Raw genomic sequence first — 16,911 nt, 5'->3', positions numbered from 1 at the left:
ACTGTACATATGAAGGTGGTATAACGTCACATAGTAAAAGCATAAAAACAGTTTAAAAGCGAACATTTGACACTTCTTTATTTTGCTTAGGTCATTGCACTGTGAAATCGTTTACCAAACATGAATGGAATCAATGGGGGCACGTTTGCATCACAGTGCAGCGGTCATGGGTTTGATTCCGGGCTCCTGCCGAGCTGTGTGTCGTTTGCTTGTTCTTGGGCCTGCGTGAGGTTTTCTCCGGTTTCCTCCAACATTCCAGAAACATGCATTATATGTTCAATGGACACTCTATATTTTTATAGTAGTTTCCAATTGTAAGTGTGAATTGTTTTTCTCCGTGTTCCCCGACGTCACACTGATTGAGGATATATATTTTTTCAATTAAATGACTAGCAAGACAGTGTGACTTGGGAAATTATCCCAGATCCCTTAATTAGTCACAAAATGCAGGTAATTTCTGCAAATAACGTATCTTTGTTCAACTATTTATGGCTGTGTCATATGGTGAGAGGCACATTATTACATTTATAAAAGTAAAAAAAAAAAAAAAAACAAGTTAAACAGTACAGTGACATAGTAATGCTCTAGTGTTACTTTACTCCTCAAATTATAGCAGGTGGACTGGAAAGATATGTCAATTGTATCTTCCGCCATCCAGTTGAAGAGCATGGAATTGTTCTGTCCATTTCTGAAAGTCACTGGCATAGACCGGTGGACAAGGATACATTATTTGTGGTGATTAAAGCATCATTTTCATCACTTTTTTTCCAATCTCACAACTTGTGTGCCGCCACAGTCAGCTTTGTATATTGTGAGATACTTATTTCATTCTTCTGGAACACAGCACCGTGGGAGAAGTGCCACGCATTCCATCCTGTCAAAAATATATATACCGGTATATAAAAAAATACTCATCATAAAATAAACATCCCTCATGGGATTTCCCGCTTGCGAGTGACAGCTGGGTAGGCCTGTGGCGTCTGAACCAGACGACTTTTTCCCTCTGCTTGTTCGGCCAGCTTGATGTGAGTGTACGACAGGATCCCCGCCAGAGTACACAGGATCCCCATAGCCTGGGAGCGACATGTAGCCACAGACAGTTGGTTGCAAGAAAATACAGTGGTGCCTTGAATTTCGTTTGCTCCATCGGTCCAATCACTTGTCTCTCAAATAAACTTTCCACATCAAAATGAATAGGAAAAAAACATTTTTCTGTTCCAGCACCCCCAACAAAAAAATTAAATAAAATACAAATTAGCACTGTTGTATCAAAACACCCCAACATTGGGACAATTCCAAGTCAAGGTACAACTGTGTTATTCCAAAACATTTGACAACGGTGCAAAAATTCTCACCTGGTTGAGTGACAGAGGGTCCTGGAAGAGAACATATCCTCCTACCAGGGTAATGCAGAATTTAAAATGGCCAAACATGTTGTAGCTGGAAAAATTGGACTCAAGGCAAACAAATGTCAATACGATTCCCAAGAACAAATTTTGATGCAAACCATTTGCTGCAGTAAGCGAATTATCTTTCTTCACTCGGCTGTTCTTAATGGAAATGTTGTGAAGGATACGTAACTGCTGACGTGTTTCCAATGATCCAGTAGATGGACAGGTTGACCAGGAACGCCACCACCCCGGAGAAAAGCACCGTCATCTGGAAAACATGAGGACTTTCCTTCAACGCAGAGCCCCGAACGTCAGACGTGAAAAGCAGCCTGAGAGTGTGTTGAGGCCAACCAGAGCGGGAAGGGACCACGGTCCAAATATTCCTCCGTCTCCTGTGAGCGGCTCAAAGAACGGGATAATGGCCAGCAGGACGCCCGACGACAGAGGAGCCTGGTAGTACAGAAGCTGCATGGAGTTGACTTGGAGCTCGTGTTGCTTTGCTCCTACCCACTAAAAAGACACACAGGTAGTCACAGCTTAATTGTCATACTTGGGGGAGCTCCCTTCCCCCCCTTTTTTTTAAGTGAAGAAAAAAAATGAAAACCGCAAATTAAAGATAAAATGATAAAGACAAAAAATCTCAAACTCACACTTTGTTCCCAAGGAGAAGTAACATTTATTTGTGTGTTTAAAATAAATAATATTAAAAAAAAAAAAAAAAAAAAAGAAAAAAATGAACTGATTCCCCTTCAGCCCGACGACAGAGGAGCCTGGTAGTACAGAAGCTGCATGGAGTTGACTTGGAGCTCGTGTTGCTTTGCTCCTACCCACTAAAAAGACACACAGGTAGTCACAGCTTAATTGTCATACTTGGGGGAGCTCCCTTCCCCCCCTTTTTTTTAAGTGAAGAAAAAAAATGAAAACCGCAAATTAAAGATAAAATGATAAAGACAAAAAATCTCAAACTCACACTTTGTTCCCAAGGAGAAGTAACATTTATTTGTGTGTTTAAAATAAATAATATTAAAAAAAAAAAAAAAAAAAAAAAGTAAAATATGTACTGATTCCACTTCATCTAACTCAAAGAGAAAAAAAACAAACAAAACCACAGACTCAAATATATGCAAGAGTGCTGCCTTTACTTGAAAACAAAAAATACTCAAGTCTATTGTGAGTAATCCATTTCTTTGGGGTATTTTTCTGTTTCAGAGTACTTTTTTTCTGTTCTCCTCGAGTTACTGTGTTTTCATCTTTCTCAGGATTAGTTATTCAGTTTTGCGCAATTATTTTATTGTTTTTCTGTGTGATCACATTCACCAAAAAATGAAAATACAAAATTAGCCTGAATACAGGAAAGAAAATTATTCTTCACAATATATATATTTTTTTAATTAGAGGGAAATTGTATTTCTGGAATGCTGTCTAGAAAATAAATACTCAAGTACGGATACTTAAAAAAAAGCTAATAATAATAATATTACTAATAATAGAAAAAAAAAATCACTCACCACTTGGTAGAGTGACGTCACAAGAACACCCAAGGTGGCAAAAATTGTCCCCAACGCATTGAAGCGCACGTCGTAGTACGAGTTCAATACCACACCGATTGCTATCGGGACCTGCAGAGGATAAAAGACAAAAGAGGAAAGACAGCGCTACCTTTTCACATCTGAGCACCCCAAATTCTGTTTTTTGCAGGTACAGTATCAAAGTCAGAATTTCACTACTGTCACAAAAGATGTTGAGTTGAGATCTTAATGAGTCAGTTCGCAAGTCATGGTACCATTGAGTGAACGGCAGGGAAACTGAAAAAGAACTGACCAACGTGAGCTTAATCTTGTTGGAGAAGGTCTTCTTGTAGTAGGCCGTCTGGATGAGGATGATGACGGGCGTGGTCATGGCCTTGGCCAGCTGGTACGTGCCGATGGAGTTGTTCTGCAGCGACAAGTTGGTGAAGGCCACAAAGCCGCAGAAGCTCAGCGCCAGCCATCCGATCTTGCGCAGCGGCAGCCTCTTGGGGCAGAAAACGTCCATCGTCTGGCACGCAAACAGGCCTAGCCAGGTGACCGCAAAGTGCACCAGGGTGAGCGTCATGTTGGGGAAGCCGTAGTGCAAGTAGATCCACTTGTTGATGAACACGATGCAGATGGACGACAGCAGGTTGGCCAGCATTCCGACCACGATGCGCCAGTTGGCCGACATGTCCAGAAGCGCCTTGGTGGCCATGGCGTGCTTGAGGTTTTCACAATGACACGCTCAAACTGTCCAGAAACGACAATTAGAAGAGGAAATACATTTTTCTTCTCTGATCTGGGCTTTGAATGGATTCCTTGTTGAATGCAATAGTATTCATGATCACTATCATTAAAATTGATGAATTTGTATATATTAACTTTCAAATGGGGCAGCCCGCAGGGTGAGTGGTTAGCAGGGGGAATTTTTTTGTTGTTTTCAAGAATTATTTATTTTCAAGGAAACACATGACACTTAAAAAGTTTACTTGACGTGCAAATGTTTTGCACCATTTGATTATGTTTGGCTGCTAATCCAACAGCAAGTATGCCATTCTGTTTGGCACATAAATTTGTAAATCTGACTATTTCGGTGCCTCACCAGGCAAGAACCTCACTGCGCGTCACAGAATTTATCAGAAAATGCAAACACTGATCTCTATCCTCCTAATCATAATGCAGGACGGTACAGTCGGAAGCAATGAAGTGGCCCCAAGTCAAGTGTTCCTCAGAGTGAGCTAGAATGACAATGTTGACCTAGTGACAAGAGGGCAAGAAGGAATTCTGCCACGCACCCAGCAGTTTTTTTTTACCTTGGTTCCTCATCTTCTTATGGCTGCTGTCCAACTGCTTATCCGTGGATCCGACTAACGGTGGGCGAGCCTGACGAAAGTTACAGGCCTTTTTTTCCGTGATGCTCAAACCTGAAAGTGCTGAGCTGGTTCCACACCAATCGAGAACTTGGGGAACTTTTGTCGCCGCGTACCTCGACTCCAGAGCCAGTTTAAAGTGGCCGTCAGAGACCTGAAGAAAGAGTGCTCTGTATTCCATTTCCGGGTTCTTCTTCTTCACCCAAGATTAAAGGGATGATGCCAAATACCCGTATGGTAAATTGCCGCCATCTACCGGTAACGAGTGGTAATCGGTACAGTCATCGGCTGTAATATTGTACATCAGTGCTCGGTCCTATGCCTTAAAAAAAATCTGCCTTTGAACCACAGTGGCACCAAGAGGCCTAATGGCACACGGCAGTCAAATATAATCAAACTGAAAGATTCAACAATTGCAACAACTAAAACTGCACAACAAGCCCCCCTCCCCAAATGCGTCTTTATTTATTTGAGTATTGTGGCGTGATTATGTTGGACACAAAAAAAGGGGGAGTGCACTGTATCTAAAGTTATACACGTTATAACACATTCGTGGCAGTCATGTACTGTGCCTTCATTTTCCCACGAAGAAGAATGCTGTTGAACCTCGTGAAGCGGGAAGTGACATCTTGCTTGCCAACATGGACTGGTAAGAACGTTCAGACTCTTGTTTAAGTCCGCACAGCTTCGACTTCTTTTAAGAGAGCGCCAGCGTGTCATTCGTCGATGTTTTGAAGAATCCGCTCGCCCGAGTTCAGTTCTTTGAATGCGTTCGCAGGGGATAACGAAGCTAACGCCGCGCTCCTCGTCCACAATGACCGCAGATGCTAACCGGCTAATGTTGTGATCACAACATTGGTCAACTTAGCGTAAGAGCAAAACAAAATTCAAGAGAATTAAAGTAAGGTGGCAACCCCCTGAAGTTTGGACACATATATATTGACAATAAATGACATTTTATACAACATTGGAAATGCAACACTATGTTTACCAAGAGATGTAATGAACGGGTTGATGATGGCACTACCTTTAGGGACACTCCACACGTGGAATTATTTTAATATATGTGAGTGTAATTGATGGTTCTGACTTGTTTCGTGTTTGTGGACTTGTTTAGGGGTCAAAGTGAGCTGCTGTCTCCAGTGGTCCGAGATGACTTGGTGACGGTTGCTGCCCGTCGGATGAAGAAGGTGGCGTGTATCCTGAAAGTGTGTGTGTGTGTGTTCCCTAGCTGTTGAGTTGTCTGTTCTGCGTGACGCTGATGATGCCTGACTCCATTTGGATTTTATGTCACAACTTTTAGTATTGTTGTTTTCCTGAATGCTGACCTCAGTCCCCTCACCCGAAATGGGCAATCCCAGTGCTTCCTTGGTAACGCCGGCCCGCTCCACTCTGAGGAAAACGCCTGCCTCACTCTTCAGACAAGCTGGTAGGACAAACCTTTGAGAATGGTCAAAGTTGGAAAAATCTCCATGGCAATAATGAGGACATTTATAACATCCAAGGTTGGCTTCTAATAGGGAAATGAAATACAGTTGGGGAAAATCAAATATTAGATTTAATATTTAATATAATAATGTCCCACTTTCTGGAAATTTCATGGAAATGGAACTTTTCTAGCCCTTTGCAAGCCCAAAATGTGTGATTCCTATTCAGATGACAGCAAGCCTCATTTCCTGTTGCGTGTCAAATCCTCTCCCTTCAGGGACTCCCCGGGTTCCAGATGTTTCCGCCATTTTGGCTCACGCGGGCCGAACCCCTCGCTTCGTGCACACGCCGAGAAACACACTCGGCAGTCTGGTGAGAAAAACAAACACTTAAACGGGCTTAATATCATGAGGCACACAAGAAAGCGGGGCCAGATTGCAAAATGTGCCAAACAACGTCGATGCTGCATGTAGAATTTGGACGACAGCGACTGGACCAACAGCATGTACGCGTCGCCCACGACGGGTTTGGAGAACACCAGCTTCTTCACGGAGGACATCACCCACCTCGCCTCGGCCCTGCTCAAGGACGACGACCCCGGAGAGGCTGGTGAGTGAAACAGCGGCACCCCGGGCGCTGTCACGCTCTGGTTTCCATCTGATTCTTAGCTTCTTGCTTTTGCAGCGGCAACCAGTCTTTTCCCAGATTTCCTGGCGTCCTTTTTGAAACACTCCTCCTCTGCCGTATTCGAACTGCTGGAGGATTACCAGACCCTCTGTCAGGACAAGGTAGGGGGACTGGAGTCACCCGAGGTGACTGGAATCAGACATGAGTCAGCAACGTCGTGACGTGAGTCTCGATTGAAGGTTAAGACTTAGTCCTCACCTTTTCTCGGGTGCTTGAGGTGGACGTCCTCCAGTCGGTGGTGCTGCGAGCAGGTCAGAACAGTAAGACGGCAGGAGTGCGCTGGCTACTGCAGCAGGAGAACCACTCCTGGAGACTCATCTCGTCCCTGTACAGGTAGGTGGACGTCCACGTCCTGCCTGAGACCGCCTCGCATCTGACCGCATGTGATCAGCATGTGTCTGCTCGCTCGCTTTGCAGGGATCGCATCCAATTGGCCCTGGAAGACGACATGATGGTCGACGTGGCTGTGAGTGATTGACTCGTGCCGTTCAAACACCTTGTCGTGGCAGCACACACTCGACCAAGGGGTGGCAAAAACTTCCCTTGGAATTCAAGATGGGGATATTTCTAGAAAGATTACAAATTGGAAGCTCTCCATGGGAATTCACTGGGAACTCGGGATCATGTCCTAGCAATGCCTCATGTCCATCTGGCTGACTTCTTGCGTGCAGATTCCCAGTGAAAGCGAAAAGGTGGTGGTGGAGCAGCTCTTCCAGCGCGATGCGCTCGTACGTCAAAGTCAGGTAACGAGCACGCTTGGCCCCTGTTGTGGTTTTTAGCGCTTGGCTCACGCCTGCGTCGCTCCTCACCCGTAGTTGGTCGTGGATTGGCTGGAAAGCATCGCCAAGGATCAGATGGGAGACTTTTCGGACAACATTGAATACTACGCCAAAAGTGTCTGCTGGTGAGCGGCGGCCAGTCGGATTTCAAGTTGTTTTGGTCGTAAATCAAAGACCTAGAGATCAAAGAAGAAAACAGCTCCTTGTTTTAACCCTCCCACTTCATCCTAATTCTGTAAAGCAGCATTGACCTTGTGGTTATTAGCATAGCTGGAGCAGCAGTAAAGTGTGTTTGTGTGTGTTAGGGAGAACACGCTGCACTCACTGAAGCTGAGGCGCAAGAGCGGCAACATCTTCACCGTCCCCCTAGTCACTGAGCTGGTGAGAGCCGTTACCATGACGACTGACCACCGAGGCAACGGTTAAGGTTTGCGAATGTGCTTTCAGGACCCGGATGCCCCGCTCCGCCAACAGCAACCCCTGGCCGACCTGGACCGGGAAGACGACGTCCGTCTGTTGAAGAACCTGTTCACGCTCATTCGGGCCGGGATGACCGAGGAGGTAGTAAAAGGGTCGGCGCGCTCGCCTTCCATTTGATCGCTGAAAACAGGGGGGCGGGACAAGCGGAGCGCATTCTTGAACCAAACATTTACAGTATCAGAGTTCCTTTTTATTTGCAGCAATTTTGTATGTACAGTTTTTTTCCCTCTCATTGGTGAATCCAAATTTGTTTGGTTTAAGTAACACACTTAAAATATCAGTAAAAATGTGCTCTTACCCTCCACTTTTGTATGTGTAGGCCCAGAGGCTGTGCACACGCTGCGGTCAGGCCTGGCGAGCAGCCACTCTGGAGGGCTGGAAGCTCTACCACGATCCCAACATGAACTCAGGTTCTCGATCAGCTCCTGAAAACAACTCAGCTACTGCCCCACGCGGCGACGTCCTCGAGCTCACTTTGGGGATGTTTGTCTCCTATTCGCAGGCAGCGCCGAGTTGCACCCTGTTGAAGGAAACCCTCAAAGAGGCATCTGGAAGGCCTGCAGCTGGAGAATGGCTGAGGAGGTACACGCACTAGCATGAAATTTCAACAAGACAGTCTTCGAAACCCCTCAAAATGAATTTGTGGCAATGTGTGGGACCCCCCAGGAGCAGCTAAACAGATACGAGCGAGCCATCTATGCCAGCCTGAGTGGAAATCTTAAACCGGTAGGATCCCCAATTTCTAGTTTTCATCAGTGTGCTAACATGCTAAGCTAAATGAAGAAGGTGGCGTGTATCCTGAAAGTGTGTGTGTGTGTGTGTGTGTGTGTGTGTGTGTGTGTGTGTGTGTGTGTGTGTGTGTGTGTGTGTGTGTGTGTGTTAGGTGCTGGCTGTGTGTGAATCGTGGGAGGACTGTGTGTGGGCGTACTTCAGGGTGATGGTGGACACACTGGTGGAAAAGCATCTGATGTCATCGGGGATGGCGCACCAGGAAGTGGAGACGCTGCCACGGGAATACCTGGAAGCCAAGTAACTGCCGCACACACACGCACACACATTTAGTCCTGTGATATTGCCACGCAAAGGAAGTTCTTGATAAGATCGCTTGTCACCTCAGCTGGACAATGGAGAAGGTGTTTGAGGAGCTCCAAGCGTCAGAGTCAAAGGTAAAACGTCAACTGAATATGATTGGTTCCCATGAAGCTCACTTGACTGAACTCACATGATTGGCGCACGTGTGCGTGTGCAGAGGGTGTTGGAGGAGACACAAGAGCACTACCACGTCATTCAGAAGTTTATCATCCTGGGAGACCTGGATGGTAAGATTTGCTCCAGGTCACTTGTGAGCCCTCAGAGGACCGTAGAAGTTTGCGACCTTTGTCTCAGGTCTTCTGGAGGAGTTTTGTGATTGGCTGACGGCCTCCAAGGTGCTCCCCTCGCACCTGCTGCGTTTCATGAGTCACCTGCTGCTCTTTTTCCGCTCTGTGGGTTTGGCCCTGAAGGTAAACCAGCACACAGAAGAAGAGGGCCAATGTGACCCAAAAATGAATGAAAAATCCAGAGCGGCCTAAATGTTGTTGGTGTTGTGCGGAAGGAGGACGTCTGCGTGGATGTGCTGAAGGCGTACGTGACCCTGCTCATCCGGGACCAGCAGACGGAGCTCGTGGCGAGCTACGTCAGCCAGCTGCCGGCCGACCTGGCCACCGCGCAGTACGCCGCTTTCCTCGAGACGGTCAGCCAGCCGGAGCTCCGTCCTCGCTGCTTGCAGCTCGCCACGGAGGCCGGTGAGAGCACAACTTTGCCTTTCGACGGCAAGACCACAAGCAAATTTGGAGTCGTTTTGTTCGTGAAGGTTTGGACGTGGCTGCTGTGACCAAACTGGTGGTGGAGACGGTGCGAGAGAGAGATGACGCCGAGTTCACGCCTCATAGCCAGACGCTAGAGACGGGAACCACAAAGGTTTGTTTTGAACGTTTAAAAAAAAAAAAAAAAAAAAGTGGTGGTGTCACGGTCCAAATTGAGAGTGTCTGGATGTGTGCGGTGGTTTTCCAGGAGGACCAAAAGAAGATCGACGTCATCGACTGGCTTCTGTTTGAGCCGGCCCATCGAGGGGAAGCCCTGAAGCAGTCCAACGCAATCATGAGGAGATTCCTGGGTAAAAACCAACCAACAAAATCACCGCTGAGCAACAGCATTTAGGAATACCATTCATGTCGTCACGAGACTCGTCTTTCACCTGGCGGGACCGTGATGCATCGCTTCTATCCGCCCGTCTCCCTCGCAGCTCTGGAGAAACACGACGCGGCCAAGGCGGTCTTCTCCAAAGTGCCTGAGGATTCCATGAGAGAAATCTACTGCCAGTGGTCGGCGCTAGGCCAGACCTCGCCTCTGCCTGCTGAGGATGAGAACGCCATCAGAGAGCATCTGTGCATCAGAGCCTACCTGGTCTGTGTCTGCCAACTACAAGTTGCTTTATTGGTTTTATCTCGGTAAAATATTTCACTCTTCTCACTCTTTGGCACTGCAGTCCTCCGAATGGGAGGCAAAGTTGAACGCTAAATTGTTCAACCAAACCAAGGAGCAGAAACTAAGACAAAGAGAGCATCCAACAATATCCACAGGCATATGTTGTTGGGTCTGTGCACCGATGTTGTGTATTGTTTAAGCGAAAATGTTCTTCCAGGAAGCCCACGAAGCCTTCTCCGACTGGTTCAGTCACAGTAGCTCGGCCCCCCCGAAGCCAACACCTGCACCGGAAGTGAAATTCACAGAGCGAGTAGCCAATGAGATGAGAGAAAAAGAGTACCAGGTACGCGCACACGCACCCCACCCCGCCTGAGGAAATTGGGGCGACAGCTTTCAAAAGCGCCTTTGCCGTCAGGTCGCGCTGTCGGCCTGGTCGAGCCGCCTCGATGTCCTGACTGAAGACGTGAAGGAGAGAATCTACAACGTGCTGCTGTTTGTCGATGGGGGCTGGATGGCGGACAACGCACAGGTCGGAAAAACACGCAGTTGACAATTACGAGAACAAAGGGGGTCCTCGTAGATGGACCACGGACGGAAGAAACGCTCAAGCGGCTTTCGGTCCACGCGAGCGAGCAGGAAGGATCTTTGAGGAGTCTCTGAATTGTTTTTTCAGGACTCGGAGCAGGATGCGGAGCGCAGCCACCAAATGTCAGCGCTGCGCTCGCTTTGTCTGCCTCGCCTCAGCTTCCTGCTGCTCAGCGTGCTGCAGAGCTCGTCCAGACACCAAGAGGCGCTGCGGCTCGCCGACATCATCTCCTCCGACCATCATCGCCTCTACCAGGTAACCTTGCCGCCGCCGTTTCCTGTTTTCCGCCTTGTTTTGAGACCGACAGTCGCTTTGGGTTTCCTCAGGTGTTTTCGAAAGAGGAGCTGAGACGCTTCCTCCTGAAATTGAGGGAGTCGTCCCTCGCGCTGTTGGACCAGGGACTTGACCCGCTCGGCTATGAGTTGCAGCAATGAGCGCCCCTGGATGATGTGCATTTGTGTCTGTTTTCTAAATAAATAAAAAGATGTTTTCTGCATGCCTTGATTGTTTCATTGAAGCAGAGCAAATGGCACTGCAGCTAAAAAGCCTGTTCTTTGTTTTGTCGGATGACGACGTTTGATATTTTATATTTATTCATTTTTGGGGGGAGGGAGGGCACTGTAGACCCTAACCTGAAAATTTCGGGGCTTGAGTAGAAAATTTAGGGCTGCACACTGTAAATCAACTTATGTCAATGTTCACATTTGCACTCATGTGTACTACACGACAGTTAAATTGGATCAGGTGTTGCCAGGAACAAAAAAAAAAAGAACAAAAACTTCAAATTGATGAGTTGCCCTGTGCAAATAAATGAAAATTGAAATTTAATAAAAGTCCATTCAAAGGAACAGACTTTTCTGAAGAGTAAATGAGAAAAGTGAAATTTAAGTACAGTACAGTTCCTTATAAATGAAATGTATTATTATTATTATTTAGTGCTCTGGATCTGTACATCAGGTCAACTTGTTGGAGCAATTGATGCAATGTCAGTGTTTGGCCTGTGGAGGTGCTATCACACGGACGGAGGACGTAAACACGAGCATCTCGAGCGGAAGTCTAAACAGTGGAACAAACCACAAATTGGACTAAAAACGTTCACTGGACGATACGGGTACGTTAATTACGACCATAATATCACATTGCTCTCAAATAAAGCTCGCTCGCAACACCCGGAATTGGCGGCGGTTCGCGTGAATTGAGCCGAGCGCTAGTAGGCCAAGAAGCCACGGATTTTCCTGGCTGACCAGACGGAAGCCGAGGGGACTCGAGCGCAGACGTTTTAGATCGGCTGTCTTTTGGTTTTTGAGGACTCCTGCGTCAGTATTCGACGTTTGTGTCGAGTTAGCACCAGAGAGGGCGCGTCGTAGATTGGCTTCACGTCAAAAATAAACTCGTTAAGGTTTTTTTGTTCGGTGAACAGCACACAACGTGCTTGAAGATCAATTGAAGTTTGGGTGTTCGTTTTCCGCCGGTTGTCGCGAGAGGCACTTAAACAAGCATCACTTTGTGGTTTTTAAATACTTCTTGCGCTGCTCCGCTACGTCCTTGCGTGTTTTGGAGCGTTGGCGCTACGACTACATTCAAGGAAGCGAGGCTGATGGAAGCCGGACACGAACGCGCACAAACACGCGCGCCGCGACATGTCCGGGCGTATTTCGCCGTACTCGGGTGACGTCATCCGCAGAGCCGGTAGTGGAATCGCAAACTTTTTGCCTTCAAAATCCGCCCAATTCAATGCTTGCTTGGAGTGGCTCGAATTTATTTCACACTGCTGTCTTATCATCACGTCACCATTATTGTTCAAATTGTAAACTAACCGAACGACTACGTTGTGGGCCACCGGGGCCAATTGTTTTTGTTTGTGTTGCATACATATTTTTTGATATAAGAACTAACAGATGATCTTGGGATACTTTATATTCCCGCTGTCGTATGCTCCATTTGCATGCGTGTAATTGACAAGTAGCAGTTGTTTCGAGGTTAGAATTATGATAACTCATCTCTGCATCGATGTCATTTTCCATTACACGTGCATATTATTAGCATGAAGCAAGCGGACTTGTATGGTTTGGTCAACAAGTTGGTGTTTGAATATGCAATGTGTAATTCTCTTTTTGTGTCAAATTTGCAATCACCACCAAATGGGAGTAAGAAACAGCTTGACGCAAGCACGATTTGCCTCGCATTTTAAGAACTGCGGGTAGCGCGTCTTCTTTTCGGCCCCTCAAAGTGATGTTACACAATAGTCTCACTTCTTGACACTGAGAACACGGATGTGTCGCAGTCTACATTTACCTCCGTTTGGACCTGGTTCGCTTTGTTTGGAATAGTGTCGAGTCATTTGATCGGACTAGTCCCGGCATGTCTGTGTGTGTGTGTGAGAAATGTAATCAGCTGTTCCAGTTGGTGGCGTGCAGCTGAGTCAGCTGGGCTGGCCGTGATAGGTCCACTTGACTTGACAGAGTGTACTCACACTCCAGTCTAGTCCTGACATGTCCTGGAGGCTCTATAAGAGCCAGCCGCAGTCTTTGCCTCAACTCTCTCTCCCTCCACTCTGCACTTTATCTCTTTGCACTTGCACTCATGGACCACTGACAGGCTCGCCGGTAAGAATTTGTCATTTCTAAAAAGCTTTTCACGCAGCAAGAGGGCGGCATGAATGCTTTGGTGTCAGTTCTGACGATTGTTGAAGGCAGGGCTCGTGAGGTGCCGGAAGGAATTTTAAAGTTCTGATTACAAATGACAAATTTTAGAGACAGACAAAAAGTTGTCACTTGTATGGGCCCTTTTCTACCGCGGGTACCCAAAGCGCTTCACACTGTTTACCTCTGTCACCTCCTGATGACACAGCATCAGGAGCAACCGGGGCTTCGGTGTCTCGCTCAAGGACACTTGGGCATAGTCGCCGAGTCCAAGTTGTGTTTTTGACTGGAAACAACGTCATCGTTCGAGGATCCAAAGAAAGGCGTAATCTTACAAGAATAAAGTCGTTCTGTATTTTGGCAGCATCATGGCATCATCGCCAAAGTATTTTTTTTTCAATACTTTTGAAAACGAGCGGGGGACTTTTCGAACACGTTTTTCCTTTCGCTAATTTGTTTACCCATCTGGCTGCACGATGCTCCGTGACTGACATTGTGTTTGTGTGTTTATGTGCAGATTGCCTGCATGTCAACCGACAACATGGACGCCTCTGATGAAAACAAAGTGGTGAGGCTCTCCAGTCAATTCCTTCTTTCGCTCCTTTCCATGCGCTAGCCGTTCTGCAGTTATCGCATGCGATGAGCCCTGATCTGAGAGCGCGAGAGAAATGGATAGTGCCTAATCTCGTTGGCATTTAGGCATGTCTTTTTTTTTTTTACAGAGATGAAAGTCCTCCGGATTTTCCCGGAATTCCGGGTTTTTCAAATTTTTATGAACATTTCTCCGGAGTATTGAGGAAAATAAAATTAATCCGGATATTAGTTGACAACATTGGACGAAGACGCGTTTGAGTTCGTTGTATTGCTTTCACGAGCATAGCCATATTGAGGCACTAACACTAGTAACAGTAAAGAGATTTTTGTTTGTGTAATAACGACAGAAGACATGATGGCGTTTGACTAATGGTTTAGTAAAACGAATGGCAACTCGCAACAACAGTAGCAAGCGTCATTTTGCCACTTGGGTTATACCATCTCAACTAGAATGTGGGGGATAGTCCCCAAACAATTTTCGTCTCTTTATAAACACACTTGCTAAACCCCAGTGGAACAAATAAAAGACGCCGTGGACCAGACAGTTGTCGTAAAAAAATATAAAACACAGATTGGCAGAAAATCGTGTCCGTCCAACTTCGAGTGTCGTCTCGGCTAACTTACCTTAGCTGTTGTCGTGTGTGACATCATTTGCGTCGGCGCTGATTGGTTGAAATCAAAAGACGCGCTTGCGTACATGTTCGCGCTGAAACACGCACATCAGAGAGCAGCGGACTATCTACTGCTGAGGCTCGCTTAGCTTGAGTGGAGTCGCCAGAACAGTAATACCCTCGCCTCGCATTCTCATGGCCTCGCCATATCTTGGAGATTTTGAAATTTCGGCCCGAACGGAAGCCACAAAGGGTACACGTGTGCACACAAAAGGAAGATTAATCATTGAATGTCGAGTATTTGAATAGCGTTTTGTGTAAACTAATTCATGCTTGATCGGCCAAGTGCGTGCGTGCGTGCGTGCGTGCGCGCACACACACACACACACACACACACACACACACATTTATTTATTTATTTTTTTCCCCGGAATTTTCAGAAAAGTCCACTTTCATCTCTGTTTTTACCATTTGACACAATCTTACATTTGTCCAGCGACCGAAACCATTCCAAGGCAATAGCACCTTTCCCACCCACATGAAAGTCGTTACATGAGCGTTGCGCATCGCAACTTAGCTGCCGGCCGGCTGTGGCTTACTTGTGTTCAGGTGCGGCCCAAGTTGGAGCTATCCACTTTGCTCAAGCTGGCGGGCGCAACCAAAGACGTCCTGACCTTCAAGGAGGTAGGACATGGACGACTCAGCCCGATCAGTCACGCCGAGCGGGCCGCGAGTTAGGAGCAAGTTTGCCAATGTGCTGTCGCCAGGTGATGTTCTACCTGGGCCAGTACATCATCCAGAAGCAGCTGTTCGACAAGAAGCAGCAGCACATCGTGCACTGCGCCCAAGACGCGCTCGGCCGCATCCTGGGAGTCGACACTTTCTCTGTGAAAGAACCTCGGTGAGGTGCAGGACAAAAACGCAAACCAATAGAAAACACGTTTCACAATCAACCTCACCTTTTTTTTGGGACAGGGTTTTTTTCGCCATGCTCTCCAAGAACCTGGTGATCGTCAGGAGCCAAGAAGGTAGGGCGTCCTCCGCGAGTGTTGTTCAGGTGCAGCAAAAAGGAACACAAAGTATAGGAGACTCATAAGCGGTGTCTGTCTGTGTGGTGCAGAGTCGACACGAAGCTTCGCCGAAGCGGCGAGCGGCAGCCAGACGCAACAACCCACACAGGTCAGACGGCGGCTCGACTTCCATTTCAACAAAACAAAAAATGGATGCTTGTTAGAAAGCACGTGACAAGAGGGCGTCCACAAAGTCCCTTTACAAAAATAGACCGTCAAGAAGCCGTCGCAGAATAATGGAAAAGCTGCACGATGGAGACCGGATATAAAACATTTTTTGAACACATTGTAAACGTATTCACACACACAAAAAAACAAAAAAACCACGCTCTTCTGACTTAAATTTTAAAGGGTAACAGCAGGAAAGGGGCGAGCAAAGCAAAAACAAAATCAAAGAAGCACAACAGAAAATCCTAATCTGCATAAAAGATGATGGCCATTTTTGGGTGGGGGTCTTCAATATTGGAGTTTTTTTTGCAATTCTTTTGATCCCAATGATGATCCGGACAAATAGCTCGTCGCTTGCTTTTGTGGACACCCTGTACACGATTGTGAAGGTGCACGTTTGTGCGTGTGAGTCATTGTTTTCGCTACTTTGCGCTCGTCGTGTTAGGAAAGTGTGGCCGGAAGTGGCCCTTCATCTCCCAACATCCGCCGCCGGCGACGAAGGCGCACCAGGAGCTCCAGGAGCAACGACGCAGGTGAGTCGTCATCACCTCTTGACGCTTCCTGTTCAGTTCTAAACAGCCCTACCCTCCGCCCAGGTCCCTCTCACGGCTTACCGGGCGAAGAAAAAGACAACGGGTCTGACGTGGACGAGGACGACGACGGCAGCGAGGGTGCAAAGAGGACCCGCTCGGACAGCTACTCACTAACATTTGATGACAGCCTCTCCTGGTGTGTGATTGGTGGACTGGCAAGCGGGCGGGACAGGCGCAACAGCCAATCGTCAGAGACTCCGAGCAACGTGAGCCCGAGACGTTTACATCGGGTGCCCCTGTAAGGAATTGACTGAAGGTTTGAGTTGGCGCGTTTGTAGTCCGCCAGGTCCGACGCGACGGCCGCCATCGCCAGCGACTCGGACAGCGACAACTTCAGCGTGGAATTTGAGGTCGAGTCCATCGACTCGGATGATTACAACGAAGACGACGACGCTTTGTCCGCTGACGATCAGGTAGGAAAACGCAGACAGCCGCGTTCCTTTCCCGCCCAAATTGCACTGTAGACACTTCAAGTTTTTTTTTTTTTTTTTTTTTTTTTTTTCCGGGGGGGGAACGCCCACACCATTTGGGGGGG

General features: G+C 47.2%; 3 protein-coding genes across 5 annotated transcripts in view; 2 read left to right on the top strand and 1 right to left on the bottom strand.

The window, feature by feature from the left end:
- Nucleotides 1-61: 61 nt before the first annotated feature.
- slc35e3 (solute carrier family 35 member E3) lies at nt 62-4,484 on the bottom strand. Of its 2 annotated transcripts, XM_019897571.1 has the most exons (8): nt 4,216-4,483; nt 3,213-3,652; nt 2,900-3,010; nt 2,162-2,221; nt 1,743-1,841; nt 1,577-1,659; nt 1,356-1,440; nt 62-1,073 (listed from the first exon to the last, which is right to left on the bottom strand). In XM_019897571.1, exons 2-8 carry the CDS (start codon nt 3,615-3,617, stop codon nt 933-935), a joined length of 984 nt encoding a protein of 327 aa, XP_019753130.1. In that variant the 5' UTR covers nt 3,618-3,652; nt 4,216-4,483; the 3' UTR covers nt 62-932. The 2 variants fall into 2 exon arrangements, with proteins under 2 accessions (XP_019753130.1, XP_019753131.1); XM_019897572.1 differs by lacking the exon at nt 2,162-2,221 and having other exon boundaries at nt 1,743-1,901; nt 4,216-4,484.
- Nucleotides 4,485-4,809: 325 nt separating this feature from the next.
- On the top strand, nt 4,810-11,195 carry nup107 (nucleoporin 107). Its single transcript, XM_019855763.1, has 27 exons — nt 4,810-4,921; nt 5,390-5,469; nt 5,606-5,701; nt 5,978-6,072; nt 6,174-6,309; nt 6,385-6,488; nt 6,605-6,720; nt 6,805-6,853; nt 7,059-7,130; nt 7,203-7,291; nt 7,472-7,547; nt 7,614-7,727; nt 7,966-8,056; nt 8,149-8,228; nt 8,313-8,372; nt 8,530-8,675; nt 8,764-8,812; nt 8,896-8,965; nt 9,033-9,148; nt 9,241-9,430; nt 9,499-9,605; nt 9,699-9,801; nt 9,931-10,091; nt 10,330-10,455; nt 10,528-10,641; nt 10,786-10,953; nt 11,025-11,195. The coding sequence occupies exons 1-27, from the start codon at nt 4,914-4,916 to the stop codon at nt 11,130-11,132; spliced, it is 2,724 nt and encodes a 907-aa protein (XP_019711322.1). The 5' UTR covers nt 4,810-4,913; the 3' UTR covers nt 11,133-11,195.
- Nucleotides 11,196-11,661: 466 nt separating this feature from the next.
- Nucleotides 11,662-16,911, top strand: part of mdm2 (MDM2 proto-oncogene) — a 7,552-nt gene continuing 2,302 nt past the window's right edge. The window contains exons 1-9 of one of the 2 annotated variants that reach the window (XM_019897681.1): nt 11,662-11,809; nt 13,858-13,908; nt 15,155-15,229; nt 15,313-15,446; nt 15,521-15,573; nt 15,666-15,724; nt 16,229-16,316; nt 16,380-16,582; nt 16,655-16,789. In XM_019897681.1, the coding sequence (XP_019753240.1) occupies nt 13,867-13,908; nt 15,155-15,229; nt 15,313-15,446; nt 15,521-15,573; nt 15,666-15,724; nt 16,229-16,316; nt 16,380-16,582; nt 16,655-16,789 (789 nt within the window). In that variant the 5' untranslated portion in view covers nt 11,662-11,809; nt 13,858-13,866. Of the gene's footprint in view, nt 11,810-12,511; nt 13,305-13,857; nt 13,909-15,154; nt 15,230-15,312; nt 15,447-15,520; nt 15,574-15,665; nt 15,725-16,228; nt 16,317-16,379; nt 16,583-16,654; nt 16,790-16,911 lie in introns of those variants that run through there. The other variant, XM_019897680.1, reaches the window with a different exon arrangement.

This window comes from Hippocampus comes, unplaced genomic scaffold (assembly GCF_001891065.2).
Source record: "Hippocampus comes isolate QL1 unplaced genomic scaffold, H_comes_QL1_v1.1 scaffold81, whole genome shotgun sequence".
In the NCBI taxonomy this organism is placed as follows: Eukaryota; Metazoa; Chordata; class Actinopteri; order Syngnathiformes; family Syngnathidae; genus Hippocampus; species Hippocampus comes.
The sequence above is the reverse complement of the archived record's forward strand: the minus strand, read 5'-3'. Positions and strand labels throughout refer to the sequence as shown.

Excerpts from the sequence above, each read along its gene's own strand:
- slc35e3 (XM_019897572.1), bottom strand. The coding sequence starts at position 3,617 with ATGGCCACCAAGGCGCTTCTGGACATGTCGGCCAACTGGCGCATCGTG. Across the intron at positions 3,011-3,212 it reads ACAAGATTAAGCTCACGTTG|GTCCCGATAGCAATCGGTGT; the intron begins GTCAGTTCTTTT and ends TATCCTCTGCAG. Across the intron at positions 1,902-2,899 it reads TGACGTCACTCTACCAAGTG|TGGGTAGGAGCAAAGCAACA; the intron begins GTGAGTGATTTT and ends GTGTCTTTTTAG.
- nup107 (XM_019855763.1), top strand. Across the intron at positions 6,310-6,384 it reads CGACGACCCCGGAGAGGCTG|CGGCAACCAGTCTTTTCCCA; the intron begins GTGAGTGAAACA and ends TTGCTTTTGCAG. Across the intron at positions 10,092-10,329 it reads TGTGCATCAGAGCCTACCTG|GAAGCCCACGAAGCCTTCTC; the intron begins GTCTGTGTCTGC and ends ATGTTCTTCCAG.